At 44.2% G+C, this 23,106-nt stretch overlaps 1 protein-coding gene across 6 annotated transcripts in view; it reads left to right on the top strand.

The window, feature by feature from the left end:
- The window catches only part of LOC138737226 (cullin-9-like), a 316,560-nt gene that overhangs the window by 87,765 nt on the left and 205,689 nt on the right, over nucleotides 1-23,106 (top strand). For all 6 annotated transcript variants that reach the window (XM_069887919.1, XM_069887917.1, XM_069887915.1 and 3 more), the window contains 4 exons: nucleotides 13,861-14,002; nucleotides 16,689-16,879; nucleotides 18,897-19,290; nucleotides 20,250-20,650. In XM_069887919.1, coding sequence (XP_069744020.1) covers nucleotides 13,861-14,002; nucleotides 16,689-16,879; nucleotides 18,897-19,290; nucleotides 20,250-20,650 — 1,128 coding nt within the window. The remainder of the gene's footprint in view (nucleotides 1-13,860; nucleotides 14,003-16,688; nucleotides 16,880-18,896; nucleotides 19,291-20,249; nucleotides 20,651-23,106) is intronic.

Genomic DNA, 23,106 nt, shown 5'->3' with positions numbered 1-23,106 from the left:
GAGAGCAGAGAAGGTTTACCAGAATGTTACCTGGGTTTAAGCATCTAGAGTACAGGGAGAGATTGGACAGATTAGGTCTTTATTCTTTGGAGCGTAGAAGGTTGAGAGGGGATTTGATAGAAGTATTTAAGATTTTGAAAGGGATAGATAGAGTGGATGTGGATAGGCTATTTCCGTTAAGAGGAGGAAAGAGTAAAACAAGAGGACATGAGTTAAGAATTAAGGGGCAGAGGTTTAGAGGTAACATGAGGGGGAACTTCTTTACTCAGAGAGTGGTAGCCGTGTGGAATGATCTTCCGGGAGAAATAGTGGCGGCGGAGTCAATTGTATTATTTAAGAAAAGGTTGGACAGGTATATGGATGAGAAGAAGATGGAGGGTTATGGGCATTGTGCAGGGAGGTGGGACTAGAAAGGGGTGTTTGGTTCGGTGCGGACTAGAAGGTCCGAATGGCCTGTTTCCGTTCTGTAATTGTTATGTTATGTTATTATGTTAGTCTTCCAAAGGCGCTATTTGCCTTGGCGAGTCTGTTGTCTATCTCGTTGTCGATCCTTGCATCTGATGAAATGGTGCAGCCGAGATAGGTAAACTGGTTGACCGTTTTGAGTTTTGTGTGCCCGATGGAAATGTTGGGGGGCTGGTAGTCATGGTGGGGAGCTGGCTGATGGAGGACCTCAGTTTTCTTCAGGCTGACTTCCAGGCCAAACATTTTGGCAGTTTCCGCAAAACAGGACGTCAAGCGCTGAAGAAATGGCTCTGAATGGGCAACTAAAGCGGCATCGTCTGCAAAGAGTAGTTCACGGACAAATTTCTCTTGTGTCTTGGTGTGAGCTTGCAGGCGCCTCAGATTGAAGAGACTGCCATCCGTGCGGTACTGGATGTAAACAGCGTCTTCATTGTTGAGGTCTTTCATGGCTTGGTTCAGCATCATGCTGAAGAAGATTGAAAAGAGGGTTGGTGCGAGAACACAGCCTTGCTTCACGCCATTGTTAATGGAGAAGGGTTCAGAGAGCTCATTGCTGTATCTGACCCGACCATGTTGGTTTTCGTGCAGTTGGATAATCATGTTGAGGAACTTTGGGGGGCATCCGATGCGCTCCAGTATTTGCCAAAGCCCTTTTCTGCTCACGGTGTCGAAGGCTTTGGTGAGGTCAACAAAGGTGATGTAGAGTCCTTTGTTTTGTTCTCTGCACTTTTCTTGGAGCTGTCTGAGGGCAAAGACCATGTCAGTAGTTCCTCTGTTTGCGCGAAAGCCGCACTGTGATTCTGGGAGAATATTCTCGGCGACACTAGGTATTATTCTATTTAGTAGAATCCTAGCGAAGATTTTGCCTGCAATGGAAAGCAGCGTGATTCCCCTGTAGTTTGAGCAGTCTGATTTCTCGCCTTTGTTTTTGTACAGGGTTTTCATGTTTATAGATAATTAAAAGCAACTTTTGTTTCAGTAACCATTTGTCTTGGTGAATATCTATTGTTGCTGGGTTTTGGGGTCCTCTGGGCTCATAACAAAACTGACGAGCGAGAGTAATAGTGCACATGCATGGGTTAATTAGCAGTCAGCATACAGGGGGTGGATCTTGGTCGCAGGAGGAGGAGAGTGAGAGCGTCAGGATCACCATGTGAGTGTTCTCTTTAGTTGTGTGTAAACTGCGTAATTCTGTGCTGTTATGAGTGGTGACCCCGTGAGTTCACAGCACATTCTAGTTTAAAATGGATAGTGAGGAGGAGAAACCCCTTCCAGGAGAAACCCCTTCCAGGAGAAACCCCTTCCAGGAGAAACCCCTTCCAGGAGAAACCCCTTCCAGGAGAAACCCCTTCCAGGAGAAACCCCTTCCAGGAGAAACCCCTTCCAGGAGAAACCCCTTCCAGGAGTAGTTGGGTTTCTAATTCAATAAACCATTTTGGTGGGTTTTCATGGTTGCAAATATAGCAAATTCCATTTTTGGAGTAGATTTTTTATCACATTTTTCATCCCTCCAATGTCGTCGGCTGCCTGTGGAGCCTTCAACCTGGCTCCTGGCCTTTCTGAGCCTTGCTCAAGTGTTTCCCTTGCCTAGTGGCTCAATCCTATCACCATACAGATAGTAAACATTTCAGTAGCCCACCCCATAGAGACTTAGGGTCCTCCGGTTGCAGCACGGGGTCGTAGATTACTCTGGACCATATTAAAATTGCAAAAGCAGAACTCAACCACTTAGTTAATGCTATTCATTCTGCGGAATACAGCTCAGAGATTCCAGCGGTTTATGGCCTCGATTTTGTGTTTGTTTACATCAATGATATTCTTGTTGTGAGTATGGATGAAGAGGAGCAGAGTACCATTTTATCTCATTGCTTCATAGGCTTGATGAGTTTGACATTGTGATTAATCCTAGTAAATGTGTGTTTGGTGCTGCTGATCTTATTTTCTTGGGACATAGAGTTACGCAACATGGTATTTTGCCTGATGAGTCAAAAGTGCGAGATTCAAAAATTTCCTACACCTGTTACATTTGGCCAATTGCAACATTTTTTAGGAATGATGAATTTCTATCGCCATTTCCTGCCGAATGCCACAGCAACTTTAATACCCCCCTTTTTTTTTTTCTTTGGCTTGGCTTCGCGGACAAAGATTTATGGAGGGGGTAAAAAGTCCACGTCAGCTGCAGGCTCGTTTGTGGCTGACAAGTCCGATGCGGGACAGGCAGACACGATTGCAGCGGTTGCAAGGGAAAATTGGTTGGTTGGGGTTGGGTGTTGGGTTTTTCCTCCTTTGCCTTTTGTCAGTGAGGTGGGCTCTGCGGTCTTCTTCAAAGGAGGTTGCTGCCCGCCAAACTGTGAGGCGCCAAGATGCACGGTTTGAGGCTTTATCAGCCCACTGGCGGTGGTCAATGTGGCAGGCACCAAGAGATTTCTTTAGGCAGTCCTTGTACCTTTTCTTTGGTGCACCTCTGTCACGGTGGCCAGTGGAGAGCTCGCCATATAACACGATCTTGGGAAGGCGATGGTCCTCCATTCTGGAGACGTGACCCACCCAGCGCAGCTGGATCTTCAGCAGCGTGGACTCGATGCTGTCGACCTCTGCCATCTCGAGTACTACGACGTTAGGGATGAAAGCGCTCCAATGGATGTTGAGGATGGAGCGGAGACAACGCTGGTGGAAGCATTCTAGGAGCCGTAGGTGGTGCCGGTAGAGGACCCATGATTCGGAGCCGAACAGGAGTGTGGGTATGACAACGGCTCTGTATACGCTTATCTTTGTGAGGTTTTTCAGTTGGTTGTTTTTCCAGACTCTTTTGTGTAGTCTTCCAAAGGCGCTATTTGCCTTGGCGAGTCTGTTGTCTATCTCATTGTCGATCCTTGCATCTGATGAAATGGTGCAGCCGAGATAGGTAAACTGGTTGACCGTTTTGAGTTTTGTGTGCCCGATGGAGATGTGGGGGGGCTGGTAGTCATGGTGGGGAGCTGGCTGATGGAGGACCTCAGTTTTCTTCAGGCTGACTTCCAGGCCAAACATTTTGGCAGTTTCCGCAAAACAGGACGTCAAGCGCTGAAGAGCTGGCTCTGAATGGGCAACTAAAGCGGCATCATCTGCAAAGAGTAGTTCACGGACAAGTTTCTCTTGTGTCTTGGTGTGAGCTTGCAGGCGCCTCAGATTGAAGAGACTGCCATCCGTGCGGTACCGGATGTAAACAGCGTCTTCATTGTTGGGGTCTTTCATGGCTTGGTTCAGCATCATGCTGAAGAAGATTGAAAAGAGGGTTGGTGCGAGAACACAGCCTTGCTTCACGCCATTGTTAATGGAGAAGGGTTCAGAGAGCTCATTGCTGTATCTGACCCGACCTTGTTGGTTTTCGTGCAGTTGGATAATCATGTTGAGGAACTTTGGGGGACATCCGATGCGCTCTAGTATTTGCCAAAGCCCTTTCCTGCTCACGGTGTCGAAGGCTTTGGTGAGGTCAACAAAAGTGATGTAGAGTCCTTTGTTTTGTTCTCTGCACTTTTCTTGGAGCTGTCTGAGGGCAAAGACCATGTCAGTGGTTCCTCTGTTTGCGCGAAAGCCGCACTGTGATTCTGGGAGAATATTCTCGGCGACACTAGGTATTATTCTATTTAGTAGAATCCTAGCGAAGATTTTGCCTGCAATGGAGAGCAACGTGATTCCCCTGTAGTTTGAGCAGTCTGATTTCTCGCCTTTGTTTTTGTACAGGGTGATGATGGTGGCATCACGAAGATCCTGAGGCAGTTTACCTTGGTCCCAACAAAGCTTGAAAAACTCATGCAGTTTGGCATGCAGAGTTTTGCCGCCAGCCTTCCAGACTTCTGGGGGGATTCCATCCATACCTGCTGCTTTGCCACTTTTCAGTTGTTCGATTGCCTTATATGTCTCATCCAGGGTGGGAACCTCATCCAGCTCTAGCCTTAGGGGCTGTTGAGGGAGCTGGAGCAGGGCGGAATCTTGGACTGAGCGGTTGGCACTGAAAAGAGATTGGAAGTGTTCTGACCATCGGTTGAGGATGGAGATCTTGTCGCTGAGGAGGACTTTGCCGTCTGAGCTGCGCAGCGGGCTTTGGACTTGGGGTGAGGGGCCGTACACAGCCTTTAGAGCCTCGTAGAAACCCCTGAAGTCGCCAATGTCCGCGCTGAGCTGTGTTCGTTTGGCGAGGCTAGTCCACCACTCATTTTGGATCTCCCGGAGTTTGCGCTGAAGATGGCTGCATGCGCGACGGAAGGCTTGTTTCTTCTCTGGACAGGACGGCTTTGTAAGGTGAGCCTGGTGGGCAGCTCGCTTCTTTGCCAGCAGCTCCTGGATTTCCTGGCTGCTTTCGTCAAACCAGTCCTTGTTTTTCCTGGAGGAGAAGCCCAGTACCTCTTCAGTGGATTGCAGTATGGTAGTCTTCAACTGATCCCAGAGGGTTTCAGGGGACGGGTCCGTGAGGCGGGTTGCAACGTCGAGCTTTGCTTTGAGGTTTGCCTGGAAGTTTCCTCTCGCTTCGTCTGACTGCAGGTTTCCAACATTGAACCTCCTACTAAACAACTAAAAGGATCTAATAAATCCATTTCCAAAACACCATTGACTTTGGGAGACAATGCCATGTGTGCTTTCAACGAGTTAAAGACTGTGCTTGTGAATGCCGTACATCAAAAACCCAATGCCTTGCTCTCTTTTACCAGAGATGCATTTGTCATGAATGAGTCCGTGGGCAATTGGATCCTCTAGCATTTTTTTTATCCAAGCTGTCAGCGGCTCAGGCAAAGTATAGTACGTTTGGTCGAAAACTCGTGGCCATCTACCTCGCAGTGAAACATTTCCACTTACTATTGGAAAGTCGTCCTTATCCAGACCACCATGCTCTTACTCCTACTATGAGTACAAGCACACATCTCTACTCGCTAAGGGATTTGACACTTGGACTTCATCTTATAATTTTCATCGGACACATGGCACATCCGAGGAAAAGCGAATGCTGTGGTTGACACCGTCCAGGCGCAACACTGACGGCTTACATACGACTACTAACGTTGATTTCACCACCATGACTCGTGCACAGCACACCGATCCTGATCTCAGCTGGTATTGGTGGATCAACTCTAGTCTCCTTCAAGATGAGGCTGGATGAATTAAGTAAAATGTTAGTCTGTGATTTTACACAAGAAGGCCTAGGCCTTTTCTGCTGGTGGTTATGAGGCAGGAGATTTTGAATCTCTTCATAATCTATCTCATCCTGGTAGAAGAGGATCAATCAAACTGATTATGGAATGTTTTACCTGGCCTCATGTTAAACGGGATGTTGGATTATGGGCAAGGACCTGCTTGCCATGTTAACAGTCTAAAGTCTCCAGACACAAAATACAAGCTAGGGGATTTTGTTCTTCCAGATTCCTGTTTCCATCGTGTGCACCTGTACTTGGTAGGTCCACATCCGCCATCCTGGAGATCAGACGACTTGTGGCAGGAGGCACGACTTAGCACACATACTGCTTAAAGGCGGATCTTGGATGTTCAGTGACAGAGCTAGTTTATGATACTACGCTGATCTTGCCTGGCGAGTTTGTGAATCTGAGTCCAGGGACAATGCTCTATGATCTGGCGAGTTATGTTGATCGTCTTCGAGAAAACATGAGACTTCTCTGACCTACTCCTATGTGACATACATCGCCTGTAGTGTATGTGCCAGATGATTTACAATGCTGCAATCATATTCCTTTGGCATGATTCTGTTCGCAAACCACTTCAGCCCATTTACACTGGTCTTTTTCAGGTCTTACAACACTACCTGAAGACTTTTGTAATTGACAGGAATGGAAATCCTGACACGGTTTCATGGACAGGTTGAAGCCGGCTTGTATCGACAGTCCATGTTCTGCATCAGGGCCAGAGTCTAAGAGGACCAGTCACACCCTTGCCAGTCGGATCATACAATCTCCTGTCTTGCAGTATTGTACAAGGTTGGACCAAACTGTTAGCCCTCCAGACTGTTACATAGGAGGACAGTTCCATTCCGTCCCCTCCTTGCATGACTTGGTGGATGAGGGGAGGATGTCGTGATCGTGTATTTACCTGCATTGGGAGCAGTGCCGGTCGCCACTGATTACATATCCAAAGTGATGTGTGGGGGTGATAGCATGCATGGACGGGTTTGTTAAGCAGTCAGCATATGGATGATGGATCTCAGATGCAGGAGGAAGAGAATGAGAGTATCAAGATCACCCGTGTGGCAATGAGTCAATGAGAAGGTCAGAGGGGTTTGGCTGGGGAGTGTTTGGGGAGTTGAAGAATTCAGTGTTGTGTCTGAAGGGAATAAAGAAAGTTGACTCTATTTTGTACGGAAAGAAACGAGTAAGTGTACTCTTGTATATACACGGGGTAAATCAGTGCTATTAAACCACCTCCTGTACTGTGAAGAACTGGCAATTTCATTAAATTGATTGCCAACTTCCACCCTGGCCTTAAATTTACCTCGACTGCTTCTGACCACCTTTACTCCCTTCCTCAATGTGTCTCCATCTCAGGGGATAAATTTTTCATGGAAATCTATTGAAAAGCCACTATCTCTTGTAGCTATCTGGATTATACCTCTTTCCATCAGAGTTAATAAGTGACCTCGATGTAGGGGAGCCATTAGGGAATAGTGACCATGGTATGGTTGCTTTTGAGCTGCAATTAGATAGGGAAAAAGAAAGGAAGTCGGAAGCATCTGTACTGCAGTTAAATAAAGGGGATTATGCAGCTATGAGGGAGGAGCTAGCCAAAATAAAATGGAAAGATACACTAGCTGGGAGGACAACTGGGGAAAAATGGCAGGTATTTTTGGACATTTTTCACAGGTTTCAGGACAAATTTATTCCAAAGTGGAGGAAAGGCTCGAGGAGATGCAAATGGCAGCCGTGGCTAACGAATGAAATCAAGTGTAATATCAAATCCAAAGGGAGTAAGTATAGGATAGTGAAGTGGAGTGGGAAGTTAGAGGATTGGGAAACCTTCAAAGAGCATCAGAGGGTAACTAAGAAAGTCATAAGAGAGGGGGAAATGAAGTACGAGAGGAAATTAGCAAATAATATAATGGAGGATAGCAAAAGCTTTTTTAAATATGTGAAGAGGAAGAAATTGGTTCGGTCCAAAATTGGTCCATTAAGAATGGAAAAGGGTGAAATTATTACCGGAAACAAGGAGATGGCTGAGGAATTTAACAAATACTTTGCAACTGTCTTCACCAAGGAGGATATAGGTTATGGTCAGTTAGGGGATAATGGTCATGCGGTGTCAAGAGACTTGGGGAACTTTCCTGGGGAAGTAGGGGATCTAATGGATATCTGGATCCAGAAACAGGAGGTTGTGAGTAAATTGTTGGGACTGAGGGCTGATAAATCCCCAGGGCCTGATGGGCTGCATCCCAGGGTGCTTAAAGAAGTTGCTATGGAAATTGTGGAAGCACTGGTCGACATTTTCCAAAGTTCCATAGATTCGGGGAAGGTCCCTGAGGATTGGAGAGTGGCTGATGTGGTGCCAATTTTTAAGAAGGGAGGGAGGGGGAAAACGGGAAATTATAGACCGGTCAGCCTGACGTCGGTGGTGGGGAAGATATTGGAGTCTATCATAAAAGGAGTAATAGCAGAACACTTAGGCAGAAATAATAGTATAAGGGCTAGTCAGCATGGATTCCTTAAGGGTAAGTCATGCTTGACTAACCTTCTGGAATTTTTCGAGTATGTGACAAAGAGGGTGGACTTGGGAGAGCCTGTGGATGTGGTGTATTTGGACTTCCAGAAGGCCTTTGATAAGGTACCGGACGGGAGACTAGTGGGCAAGATCAGGGAGCATGGTATTGGAGGTAAGGTGCTGACATGGATAGGAAATTGGTTAAGAAATAGGAAACAAAGGGTTGGGGTAAGCGGGTCTTTTTCAGGATGGCAGGATGTGACGAGTGGAGTGCCGCAGGGATCGATATTGGGTCCTCAGTTGTTTGTAATTTATGTAAATGATTTGGATGAGGGGATTATTAATAATTTGAGCAAATTTGCAGATGACACAAAACTGGGTGGCGGTATGGGGTGTGAGGAGGATGTCAGGAAAATGCAGAGGGACTTGGACAGGTTGGGGGAGTGGGCTGCTGAATGGAAGATGACGTTCAATGTAAGCAAATGTGAGGTTATCCATTTTGGGGGCAATAATCGGAAAGCTGAGTATTATTTAAATAGAGACAAGCTAGGGATTGGGGAGGAGCAAATGGATCTGGGAGTACTTGTTCACCGGTCACTGAAGACTAGCTCGCAGGTTCAGAAAGCTGTGAAGAAGGCTAATAGCATGTTGGCTTTCATAAAGGGGATTGGAGTATAGGAACAGAGACGCCCTTCTGCAGTTGTACAGGGCCCTGGTGAGACCTCACCTGGAGTATTGCGTCCAGTTCTGGTCTCCAATTTTGAGGAAGGACATACTAGCTATAGAGGGTGTGCAGCGCAGATTTACAAGGTTAGTTCCAGGGATGACGGGGTTGACATATGCTGAAAGGCTAGAAAAACTGGACTTGTATCCGATGGAGTTTAGAAGGATGAGGGGGGACATGATTGAGGTATACAAAATCATCAGGGGGATAGACAGGGTGAAGTCGGATTACTTGTTCCCAATGATGGGGGAGACGAGGACTAGAGGGCATAGTTTAAGAATACAGGGTAGGCCCTTTAGGACGGAGATGAGAAAACTTTTTACCCAGAGAAGTGTGAATCTGTGGAATGCTCTGCCACAGAGGGTGGTAGAGGCAGATTCGCTGATTATGTTCAAAAGAGAGTTAGATAAGACTCTAGTGGGCAAAGGAGTTAAGGGTTATGGGGATAAGGCTGGAAAGGGGTACTGATGGTAGTGATCAGCCATGATCTGTAAAATGGCGGTGCTGGCTCGACAGGCCGAAGGGCCTACTCCAGCTCCTATTGTCTATCCCTTTCTCCCAATTCCTCTGCTGCATCTCCTTGCAGGATGAGGACTTCCACTTCAGGACATCTAAAATATTCTCATTTTTTTAAAAAAATGAATTTTCCCCTTACCAATATTGATAAAGCCCTCACCCATATCTCCTTTATTTCTTGGACTTTTGCCCATACTTCACTTTACCCAAGGCAGAACAAAGATTCTTGCTTTCCTCGATCCTCTGCACCCAGACACATCTTTCCCTTTTCATCCCAAATCGCTTTTCGCAGGGATAGGTTGCAGAGACTCCCTAGTCTGCTCTTCCTCCCAACTAACCTTCCGCCCCCTTAGACAATTTTCACTGTAACCAGGAACATATAAAATCTATCTCTCTGTGTCTCCTCCCTCACCTCTGTCCAGGGCCACAAACAGACCATCCAGGTGAGACACAGCTTTACATGTTCATCATCCAAACTTGTCTACTGCATTTGGTAAACCAGATGTGGCGGCCTCAGCATTGGTAAGGCCAAACACTTTCCCTGAGCACTTACGTTCTTTTTGTGGGTATGGACTTGAGCTTCCCGTAGCCAAGCATTTTAACTTCCTAACCATTCCTACAATGACACGTCTGTCCTTGGCCGCATCTATCATCATTGCTATGTGAATTGGAGTGGTCGAGGGTGGCTGAGAAGCTATAGATAACGTGAGCCGTGACCAACCTTCTAAGCTACTAGTCCATTACTCATCGCCAAATACTGTGGCACTGGGACAATGATGCCCTTTTTAAAGCAGGTGGTTACTTCAACCTGTTGGTGAGAGAGGCCGAAGATATCTGTGAATACAGCTGCCAGTTGGTCTGGGTAGGCTGGGAGGACACATCCAGGGGTTCCGTGGCTTCACTCTCTGGAAGGATGCTGAAATGTGGGCAGAGAATGGATGCATGAGTACTCAGAGTAGAAAGGTGTGTTCCACTGGCTTGATGGCCTTTTGCTAGAGTGAGATTTGAATGCCTCAAGCTTGTGTGGGAGAGATATGCTCTTGTTTACCATTCTATCCGGTTTCTCTGTGATGGTCTGCATGCCCTGTATGGTTAATGTAGCACTTAGCACAATGCTATTACAGAACGAGAGATCAGGGGTTGAATCCGTCGGTGTGTGTAAGGGGTTTCTATGCTCTCTGGGTGCTCTGATTTAAAAGATGTACTGGGTTAGTAGGTTAAGTGATCACATGGGTGTATTTGTATGGCGTAGGTTCGAAGGGCCTGTTACCATAAAGTATAAGCACCTGGAGTCCATGAGGTTCGTCTGGGACTCGAGTCTGTTTCATGAATGCTTCTTGGCATCTCTCATGGGCTTGCACAGGATATTCCTGGCTTTTATGTTAGAGCCAGGTCTGCTGACTTGTGCACCGTGTTCCTGGCCTTCAGTAGCAACTGCACTTCGCTGTTTAGCTATGGTTTCCAGTTGTGGGGCATGCAGCCTTCTACACACTTGCTGGTGAAGTCAGTGACGGTGGTGGTGTATTCATTTAGGTTGGTTGCTGAATCCTTCAATACTGCCTTTGGGATTTGTGCTGGGAATCAGAGAATAGCTCTTGCGCCACTGCAGGGCCCCTGGCAGGGACTTTCCTTGGAATGGAGAGAGGAAGGGGGGATTTCTCTCTCATTACCACATTGGGCCAGTCTCCTTTCTGACTGATGATGATGATAAAAGCATCTCTGTAATATCCTCTCCTTCCCAGACACGGCTATTGAGTTCATGGGTTTGTCCTGAAGTTCAAGGATTTCACTTGTGACTGAAGATAGACTTGTGATTGAAGCAACCACTGGGGATAGTAAATTCAAACAGAAAATGGTGGTGGTTTAGGCTCACTGTTTGCAAATGTGGTGATGCGCCGCATAACGTCCGTTCGGGCAATATGCAAGCGCATATATGTCCACGGTCCCATAAGGTTATAATAGAAATCCCGATCAGGGAACGGGATGTAGTGGCTTCCCGCACGCAACACATGTATCTCATGTCTCTTATATATAAAGCAATTGCGCTGCCAGCGTACAATGGTACAGTATGTATATAACCGATAATACATGTCTTGATGGTCATATAATAAATGCCTATGTTACTGTAATGTGGTGATGGCACAGGGTCCAAATTGCGTAGCGTCCTATTTCACAGGACATTAAGCAACACATGTCTGAACAGAGTAAAATGTAATTCATCACATGATCTGATCATGGAGCCAAAGCACTTGAAAATCCAGCCACCAATCGTGTTAATAACATTGTGGATGTATATTTTGAGAATGAAGATATAATGCTGAACTGTAGGCCTGGAGGATATTGTAGAGAGATAAAAGGCCATCGTTTTTAGATCATATACATGGGTGACACAGTTCGTGTGGTGATCAGCATAACACTGTAACAGCGCCAGCGACCGGACCTGGGGTTCAAACCCTGCGCTCTCTATTTGTGAGAAGTTTATACCCATGTCTGCGTGGGTTTCGTCCGGGTGCTCCATTTTCCTCCCAACCTTCAAAAATGTATCAGGGGTTCTAGGTCAAATGGATTTTTTTAGGCAACTCATGAACAGGAGAGGCCTGTTAATGTGCAGTATGTCTATTTAAAATTTAAAAATTAAAAAAAAATTGAATGCTCTAGTGAACTTCATCCCTCATCTCCCCCTTGACTGAGAGACTTACTGGGACACCTTTTCCTCTGTGTCATTGAATACTTAAGATCTGAGAATGAGGTACTATACTAAACATTGACATTGGAACCGTATTGTAACATGATGTACAGCTGTAGCAAAGTAAGTCGGTTCTTGTCCTGTTGTGTGATACTTTGCCCTGAGGGTAGAGTTCATCTCAGAAAATATTATAAATATAATAGCACAGTCAGGCCCTCCAGCCCAGAATGTTAAGCCAGGCTCGTATAAATTACCCCACTAAAATCTAATGCTTACCTCCCTCACAGGCTATAACCGATCATTTTCCTTACATCCATGTGCCTATCTAAAACAGCCATTGTCAACCGGGGCCGTATTTCCCCACACTGGCACCACAGCGTACTTAATCATAAAATATTTTAATCTTTTAAAATGTAGTCTGTAGGAGAGAAGTATAGAAGAAACCAAATAAACGTGATTGTATTACAAGATCACATTTCATTTAGTGACTGCCATTTTAAGGATTGGTCCAAGCTGCAACCATTCACAGCTTGTGGTGAGACGGAATGGCACCATTAAGTATTGACTGTAAACAAAAGTTGATGCTCTGGAAGAAGAAAAGAAGAATAGTTGTTTATTCAGGAAAAACAGTGAGATGGTCATGTGATTGTTCAGCACAGAAGTGAAGTGACTGTGGACAAATGGACAATTCTGCTGATTCTTCTTGTCAGGGTAGTTATTGGACCACTGTGACCATTGTAATGGTCATTTTCATTGACCCATATTTGAGTAAAGGAAGCAGGAGAATTGCTTCATTGAATTGTGACCTTTGTGATGGTCATTTTGTCTGACCATGCCCGGGTTTTGGAAGCATCGTGGAAGTCATATGCTTCATTTCCCCTACGCAAGGAAGAGGGGAATTGTGATAACCATTCGTATGAAGGACATTTCTCAGGAAGCAAATCGACAAAGATTTGAGAGTTTTCCGCAGTCTGATCACTCAGTCTCTCACCTCCTTCGTGATTATCTCTGTTCATCAGTTACACACACAGTAAGATGTTATATTATTCGTTATTACTAATAAATATATTGTTTTAAAAATACTACTGTCTTGTGAATTTCTCTTGTTGTTGGTCTACATAACAAATGCTTCACAGGGAAGGAGGCCCATAAACTGAGCAGAATTCTAAGGGACTACAGCCAAAAAAAAAAGAGGTTGGGAACTAAGAGTCTTTTAAATGCCCCTATTGTACCAGCCTCCAACATCATCTCTTGCCTCTACTCACAAGTAGAAATCCTTTGGTGGTGGCCATTTTCATCCTGGGGAAAAAACCTTAGATACCTCTGTTAAGTCACCTCATCTTCTGTTGCTTCAGAGAGAAAATCCCAAGCTCGCTCAACCTTTCCTTATTAGATGTGTTCTCCATTCCAGGCAGCATCCTGATAACTCTCCTCTGCTCCCTCTTCATAGCTTTCACATCTTCCTGTAATGAAGTGACCAGAACTGAACATCAACTCTTTGTAGTCTAACCAGAGTTTGACAGAGCTGCAACATCACCTTGTAGCTCTTGAACTCAATTCCCTGACTAATGAAGGGCAGCACACCGTACACCTTCTTAACCACCCTATCAATTTTCATGACAACTTTGAGTGATATAGTTCTGTTCTCAGATTTTAAGTATATGCAATATTTTGTATTATTGGCTAATGATTGTGTAGATAACTATTCATTTCCTGCTGAAACTCCTGCTTTCGGAGAAGTAGAAATGATCAGGACATTTCTCTCAGTTGATTAAACTGTGCCTTTTAATTCCAGGTTTTCTGGCATCAGTTGAACAGAACCTACTGGGTACACTGGCACATGATTGAGATCATTAGGGATGGATCAAGTGTGCACGTGGAGAAGGAATTACAGGAGAAAGCTTCAACTCTTGCTGAAAATCTTAAACTTACAACAGGTAAATGTGTGAGCACATAAATCAATCCTTTCACCCGGTGTGCACCAGTGTGCCAAGTTGTCGATCAGCCCTGCAGAAACATTTTAGTTTTCAAGAATTCCTCCTCTATCCCCACCCCCACAACTTTTTATTCTATCGCATAAAATGACAAGATATAGGACCAGAAGCAGGCCATTTGCCCATCAACTCTGCTCCACCATTCCATCGTGAGCTATCGATTCTCCCACTCAGCCCCACTCCCTGCCTTCTCCCCGTAACCTTTGGTCCTCTGACTATTCTCTGCCATAAATACACCTAACAACTCTCCCTCTGCGGCTGCCTGGTAGCAAATTCCAGAGGTTTACCATTTTCTCCGTATCTCTGTTTTAAATGGCACCCTTCAATACTGAAGTTGTGCTCTCTTATCCTCGACTCCCCTACCATGGGAAACAACTTTGCGGTCCCTCCTCGTTCTTCTAAACTTCAAGGAGTATAATTAAACATTCCTCATATGCTAATTCCTTCATTCCAGGAATCATTCTTGTAAATCTTCTCTGAACCCTCTCCAATCCCAGCACATCCATTCTTCAATAAGGAGTCCAATACTCTCAAAGGTCTCACCAGTGTCTTATAAAATTGTTCAGTTGTCGAATTGCAAGAAATGGAACTCAGTGCATGTTGGTAGAGTAAATGTCATTGATTCATTTTAAAGAAGGGAAGGCCAGGATTTAAGTTAGCCAAGTCTAAACTTTGTCATGTACTTAACACAATCAGCTGGAGGAACTCAGCAATTCAAGTCAAATCAAGCTTATTGTCATCTGATTTTACAAGTACAACCTGACAAAACAGAGTTTCTCCCACGGCATCAGAGGGAGAAAAAGAATGGTCACCGTCTCGGGACGAAAGCCATGGCTCGAAATGTCAAGCGTTCTTTTTTTCCCAGTGATTTGGTTTCAGATTCCAGGTTCTGCTGTCTCCTGTGTCTCTTATGCCATTTGCTAATTGGGCTTCATGACCTTTTCTTGTACCCTGACTTTTTGAGTAATTCTGAACCCCACATATTTATTAAAATGTCCAATCATTGAAAGTTGTGAATTGGTGCCGTCAAAAGAATTTTGAAAGTAGTCAGTTGTGAAAATAAAATCTGGTGTCTTTCAGAGATCACAGCGTGGCAACTTTATGCAAGATTGTGAAGCTATCCCAGTTGATTAATTCTGCTTCTGCTTCACCAAACTCTCTGTAAATCCATCTTGTACAATGCTCTGCTTTCTCCTTCCTTGACTCTATTCCCACAAACCTCTTTCCACACATGGTAGATCTTTACCAGATCTGGTTCTGCTTGCCCAGCAATTAATCTGAATTTTTTTTGTAGACTCTCCAAAGAAAACAGCCCAAGTTTGTCCAACCTCATAGGTCATTCTCAACTCCTTTTTGGCTATGGCTCCCTTAAGAATCTATTTTCCTGTGAAGTCGTCAAGTTTAGTTGATTTCTTCTGCTCTTTTCTCCTACCTACTACATAAAAAACAATACAAATATATTATGATTTCAGTCCGTGTCCGCCTCCCCCCCCTTAAATGTGCTTTGGCCCCCAAGGGGGCCACATACGTACCACGTTCAGAATGGCTAATCTAATCTAGGCAGCATCCTGAGATAGAAAGAAGTAAAACACGAAAGTCTGCTGACATTGTGGTGGAAGTAAAAGACACAATGCTGAAGAAACACAGCAGGTCAAACAGTGTACTTTATATATATATACATATCAAGGAGAAAGATACATAACCAACATTTCGGGCTTGGAAAAATATAGACAGGCTCCCGAACAAAATGGTGCAGGGGAGGAGCACCCTCCCAAAGGCAGGAGGTAATAGGTGGATAAGGGAGGGAGGGCACACCAACAAACGGGGTGATGGCTCTGTGAATAGAGAGGGAAGGGTGTGGAGAGCTCTAGGAGCAATGTTTGATTTTCCGTCTGGGCATTCTCTAACTGGCTGGCATTAACATCAACCTCTGGTTTCTGTTAACCTACTCGCCATTCTCCCTCCCTTCCTTTTCCCCTTGTCTTCTTTACCTTAGCTCTCCACCCCTTCCCTCTCTATTCACAGAGCCACCCCTCTTCCTCCTACTTGCTGTTATGTCTTCCCTCCCTTATTCACTTAACACCTCCTGCCTTTAGGACTGTGCTCTTCCCCTGCCCCCCCACCCCACCATTTTGTTCAGGTGCCTGCCAACATTTTGCTCAAACCTTGATTAAGGGCTCTAGCCCGAAATGTTGGTTATATATCTTTATCTTTGCCGCATAAAGTACACTGACTTGCTAAGTTCTCCAGCATTGATTTTACAGCATTTTGGTAAATCTTATCTGCATCCTTTCCAAGGTTTCCAAGATCCTTCCTGTAATGGCATGACTAGAATTGTATGCAATACATCAAGTGCATTCAAACCAAGTTTTCTACAGCTGCAACATGACTTCTTTACTCTTGCACACAACACCATGATCTCGAAGGCAAGCGTGTCACAGACCTTCTTTTCAGTTTTCTTTACATGGCCATGCAAGTAGATAGGGTGGTGGAGATCCAGGTGATTTCCTTTGTTATCTTAAAAAAAGTAGCACACCCCCCAAGATTTTTTTTAAAGTAAACAATTCTCGTACCAATGAGATGTTAGCTTCCAAGGTGAGAGCATTTGACCTGACGTTTTGTTTTTCAGTTGCTCAGACATTTTTCCATAAACCACCTGGCGGATTGTACTCACTGCCGTATCTGTTAGAGAGGATTTCTGAAGATTCTGGTCCCCTCAGCCGCTCAGAATGGTGGGAGGTGCTTTTCTTCATCAGGAAGTTGGAACCAAAACAGCAGCAGGAGGCTGTTGAGATCATCAGACAGAACCTGGAGGAACAGGTTAGTAAGATGGACGATTGTGCAATTATACACATGGAGTGTTAATCCTTCAGTATACCACTTAGCCCTAGTATAATGAAACAATATGACCTTCGCAAAGGCCATTTTGATCATCAAAGCTTCATTCTGACCCAAAACTTGAGAATGGAAAAGACCCAGTTAAAGGACATTTATATTTTGTGACCAGGGAAATAAAATTTTGAGGATGGGATCACTCATCTGAAATTACCGTTAGCCTTTCTGATAGTCATGGAGCTCTGGAGAACAGAAATAAGCTCTTTGGCCCAACTGGCATGTGCGGACTAAGGTAGTCCCACTTGCCTGAGTTTGGCCCATGTCCCTCTGAAATTTTACTATCTATAAACATGTCTAAATGTCTTTAGACATTTACATTTATCCGTGCTTCTACCAGTTCCTCTGGCAGATTGTTCCTTAGAACCATTGTGTAAAGGATGCACCTTCAGGTCCTTTTCAAATTTTTCCCATTTGTCTTCAATTTATGTCTTCTAATTTTAGATTCCCCTACCCTGGCAAAAGGTGATGACTATTTACCTTATCTTTGCCCCTCATGGTTTAAAACATCATACATCATTAAGATCCCTCTTAACCTCCTTCACTCCAGAAAAGTACCTGCTTATCCAGACCTTCCTCATAATTCCCTTGAGTCTTTTCTGCACCCTTTCCAGCTTAATGATATTCTTCTTATAGCAGGATGACCAAGACTGTGGAGTGCAGTCTTATTAACCTTATGTAAAGTTGTAACCTGACATCCCTGCTGCTCTACCTAATGACATAGCAGATGTGCTCCTCACCACCCTGTTCACTTGCCTTGCTACTTTCATGGAACCTGTTGTTCTACAACACTCTCCAGGTCCCACCATTCACCGTGTAAGTCCTGCCCTGGTTCAGCCTACCAAATTAGTTCATCTCACACAATTCCATCTGCCATTACTTGGCTCACTGTCCCACCTCATCCAAATCCTATTGTAAACTTAGATAACCTTTTTACTATTCCACCAATTTCGGTGTCATCTGCAAACCTACTAACCATGTCATATATTGTCATCCAAGTTAATATAGATAACAAACTGCTTGATACTGGTATTTTCTGTTATGGCACTTGATTGCTGTCCCAAAAGGCAATTGTATTTGTTGTGCAAAGCAAGGATGATCATCCCAGTTTTATTTATTTTCTCATTAATGGGTCCTCTGGTCTTATTTTCTTGAACTAATTTGACGTAATCTGAATTTAATTTCATATTGTTCAGTATTTAATAACTAGGTGGCCTGATTTTTAAAAAAATCTGCATTATGGATGCTGATTTTTGAGCCTCTTTTGCGAGTCTCTGATAGATTTTACAATTTTTGGGTGGGCTTTGGTTGTGTCTGTAGCCATCAATCTGCTGTGGTGATCAGAGAAGCAGAAATAAGTTTTCAGGTTTGAAGAACTTAATGAATAAAAAGTAAAACATGAAAGCCTGCAAACACTGTGGTTGAAATTCAACAGGTCAAATAGTGTTCTTCATATAGCAAAGATACATTTCGGACTTGATCCCTTCATCAAAGCTCACTCAAAACGTTAGCTCTTTCTCTCTTCCCACAGATTCTGCCTGGCTTGAGTGTTTCCTGCATATATGCTTTTATTTCAGTCCCTGATTCTTTTCTAAGTGAATTTATTCAGTCTGTTTCTTTTTTGCAGAATATTTAGCTAGAGCCCTATCCTATTTTCACTCATTCTTTTAATACAGAAGGTTGACAGCAGGTTAGTGCCCGGAAGTTGGCTCATGGCTGATTCCCCAAAACCCCCTTTAAAAACAAATGAGGGTATCTGTGGGGAATTGTTCCAAGATCCCTGGTTGTAATCTGAATGGCTCTACCTGTCTTGAGGCAGCTATAAAGGCTGGAATGATGAACAATGATTTAATTGAAGTGGTTAAAATGATGATGAGATTGTAAAAAATGATAATATGTCAACAAATGCTCATAATTTTGACAAGCCTGTTTGATTTCTCTCCAGATTTCAGTACTGGATGAAAGCGTGCTGATTCAGTTGACCGTGCCTGTGGAACTAGCACAGAAATTGCTTCATTTCTTGAATCCATATTGTCCAGCAGCCTACTGGAATGACCTGGAAAGCTCCCGTGTTTATTCCAAGCACTACATGAAGAGGAGAGTACTAGATCAGGACAAGTTCTCCAGTGCACAAACAAACATCAACTACGGTTCCCAACCTATCGTGGGTTCATCCTCTGAATCATTTGCCTCTCAGATAAAAAAAGCCCAGAAAGAATTGCCTCCAGTACTGACAAACACTGCACCTACTTCAAACAAGACCAGTGCAGAGCAGCAGGTAGAGGTGGACAGAATAGAAGAACTTGAATTGCCAGATGATCTTGATGAGAAGTTTAAAGGTGAGAGTTCAGGTCTTTTTGTTGATCACAGCATCAGAACAATTCAAGCATTGGTTCAGTGGCTGGCTCAATCCACTGAACTCAAACAGCTGGAACTGTGGTCCTTTGGTTCACCTTATTCTTCACCTGGAGATTGAGCTCACAATTCAATTAGACTGTAAACCTCAGAGGGTGGTGGGCTGTTGGTTCATGATTGGTCAGTGAACCTCGGAGGGTGGTGGGCTGTTGGTTCATGATTGATCAGTGAACCTCGGAGGGTGGTGGACTGTTGGTTCATGATTGGTCAGTGAACCTCAGAGGGTGGTGGGCTGTTGGTTCATGATTGGTCCATTGGCCAGTGAACCTCAGAGGGTGGTGGGCTGTTGGTTCATGATTGGTCAATGAACCTCAGAGGGTGGTGGGCTGTTGGTTCATGATTGGTCCATTGGCCAGTGAACCTCAGAGGGTGGTGGGCTGTTGGTTCATGATTGGTCAGTGAACCTCAGAGGGTGGTAGGCTGTTGGTTCATGATTGGTCAGTGAACCTCGGAGGGTGGTGGGCTGTTGGTTCATGATTGGTCAGTGAACCTCAGATGGTGGTGGGCTGTTGGTTCATGATTGGTCCATTGGCCAGTGAACCTCAGAGGGTGGTGGGCTGTTGGTTCATGATTGGTCAGTGAACCTCGGAGGGTGGTGGGCTGTGATTAAATCTTGCTGTTATTTGGCCAGTTAATTGTGGAGAGTGGGATTGAACACAAATGGAAGCCAAAGCAGATTATATCTGTTTTCCTTCCTTGAAGGATAGTTGAAGTATTGTGATATTTTGACAGTTTTCAAGGCTACTCGTGTTCTCTTGTTGGGGCAGGACCACCCATGTTGCTGGTCCAGTACCATTGCAACTAACTAAGCTTAGTTTAAAGTAATATCTAGATAGAACCCACTCTAGACTGTTGCCAATTAAATCATTTTTTCCCCCATCAGTATTCAACTGCCCCAAAGTGACTGGACGCAAGACAACTTTGGAGAAAATAGAAGAAGTTGTAGACATCATGAAGAAGTCAAGTTCTGATTTAAGTTTGCAGGTGGCAGGTTTCAAGTTCATTACTAAAATGTTGGAAGGCAATAGTTCACGGGAGAAGCTGCCTCTTAAAGTGGATTCCAGCCTAAACCAAAGGGATAAGCTGATCAAGGTACTGGTGGAAGAACTAAACAATCTGTCCAAGGAGAAGCCTGTGGTTGTCATGTGCTTGCGGCTCCTGTATATTCTGATGCAAAGATATGACTGGAGAGCACTGTTTGCAACAGAGGGGGGAGTCAAGAGTATTTTGTCCTGCATGCAAGAACACAAGAATTCTGCACTCGTCCAGCAGGCTGCTCTGGCAGTAAGTGAAATACTTAATTCAGCATTCGTCATTTTTCCTTTCCATATCCCTATCTAAGGAAATGTTTACTGATTTAACATAATCTATACTGACGAGGGTGGATTTTTTTTTCCTCCCAGTCGATGCATTAATTTTATCAGAAATAATTTTGGCTTGGTGATCTACTCTCAACCAACTAAAATCTCTGCATACGTTCAGAGTTCACAGATTTATAAAACTTGTTAATATTAAACTACTCACTCCAAATCATTTGAATGCTACAAACAGATGAGTGTTCTTCATTATTAGTTCACTGAGTGTTAATTTGCTATTATTTGTGTCAGAGATGGTTAAGTAATGGAACAAAAGTTTCGACTTGAGCTGTTGATTAGCATTGGAGGGATGGGGCAGAGTGGGGGGAAGGATTCATAGGAATTCAGGAGTTGGCAAGGTCAATTTTCTTTCTGAACATTCACCATTCATTAAGATTATGCTTAATCTTCTGCCTCAACACCATTTTCCAGGCTCAATGTTCCAACCAAGCAGCAGTAACATAATGCTGTTAGAACAATTATTTTTGGTGGCATTATTTTTCTGAGTGGAAACCTCAAGATGTGTATGGTCCACAGATACTATCTTCACTGATTTAATATCTTCTTCCGAGCTAATCCTCTTCACAGGTATTTTTGCCCCGATGATCTTGATAGAGGGTCTTGACGTAAAATGTTGACTAACCATTTCTCTCAATGGATGGTGCCCAAGTTCCTCCAGCATCTTGTATCCTTTGACAGCCTCGCTTATCATCCGTTTATTGTGATGTCTGCAAGCTAACTAATTTGCCCACTAACAGCGTTATCCAAATTATTTGTGTATCTAACACAAACAACACAGGTCTCGGCATTAATCCCTGTAGAACACCACCAGTCAGTGTTTCACCATTTACTCTCTTCCCCACCACTACCCTCTGTTTTCTTTGGCTTCACTTAAAGTCACATAGTCAACACTCATTGCCCTAACCTCATTAACCAGCTCTGACACCTCCTCTCAAGACTCATGTTTGTAAGGCATGAGTTTTCCTTGCACGAGGCCTTACTGATGACTTCAAATTACTCCATACTTTTCCAAATGTGAGTAAATTCCACCCTGATTTTTCTCCAATAATTTCCCTACCACTGATGTAAAGATGACCAGTCTATAAATTCATTGGATTATTCCAATTGCCCTTCTTAAAGAAAGGAACAACATTGGTTCTTCTCCAATCCTGTGGCACCCTACCTGAATCTAAAAAGGCCCCAGCAATCTCCTCTCTTCTCCCCTTCAATTACCTGGGATAAATCATCAGGCCCTGGGGACGCAATATTCTTCAAAAAACCTAACTCCAGCTTCTTGATACCAACATGCCCTAGAATATCAGCATAACTCTCCATAATATCGTCAATGTTCTCAGTGAATACCTATGCAAAATACTCATTTAGTATTTCACCTTCACTTTCTCTGGCTCCAAGCACAAATTCCCTCCTTTGTCTTTTAAGTATAAAATTATGGGATATTTCTTAATCTGATTCAGCAAGGGAATTCCATGGCCCCCTTTATCCCTCCCTATTCTCTGTTTTAAGTTATTTCTGGTTTCCTGTATATTCTTCAAAGGTCATGACCAGTTTCAGTTTCCCAAACTCTACATATGTCTCCTTTTCCTTTCAACTAAATTTGCAACATCTTTCATCATCCAAGTTTCCTGAACCTTATCATCTTTCTTCCTGACAGGTACTTTTTGGTTGATTCTATTTTTCATTTATCTACACCCAGGACCAATAGTCCATAACCCTACCAGCACATCTTTTGAATGGAGGAAAGAACTGGAGTACCTGGAAGTCTCTGGGAGAACATACAAACAACGCCTGTAGTTAGGATCAGAGCTGGGTCCCTGGAGTTGTGAGGCAGTAATGCGAACTGTTACACCACCGTGTCTCACACAGCAAAGATAACTGATATGCAGAGAGTTTATGTGACAGCTGTGAGTCAGAGGAGATGGGTTAAAGTCCAATGACATGAGCACATTTTCTTGAATGAAAATAATCTGCAGTGATCCCTGTTGCTCTCAACTTCTATCACCTACATGCCCGTGCTCCAACCCCTTCATTGCCTTCCATGATGCTGTCTAACCGGCTAAGGCCCAGTATTTGGTTATGTTGCCATAGCCTGCATCGTGATGCTGAGAGAAGTGTCCCTTTTCAGCTCAAAGTTTATTCCCCCACCCCGCCCCGTGAAGCAGTCAAGGTTTAGATGGTTTCTTCCATACTTCTCTCATACTGACTAATAAAACAATAAAAACAATTAGGATTTCAATCCTTTCCCCCCCCCCCCAGCCACCCCGCCCTCACAAATGTGCTGTGTTCCTCAGGTGAGGTGGAGAACATATAGCCCCCGTTGAGAATGGCTCTTCTACAGGCCTTGTCACCCTCTCTGGTAGAGGTGGG

This window comes from Narcine bancroftii, chromosome 6, assembly GCF_036971445.1.
Source record: "Narcine bancroftii isolate sNarBan1 chromosome 6, sNarBan1.hap1, whole genome shotgun sequence".
In the NCBI taxonomy this organism is placed as follows: domain Eukaryota; kingdom Metazoa; phylum Chordata; class Chondrichthyes; order Torpediniformes; family Narcinidae; genus Narcine; species Narcine bancroftii.
Note: the sequence above shows the minus strand (reverse complement) of the source record. Positions and strands in the feature narration are given on the sequence as shown.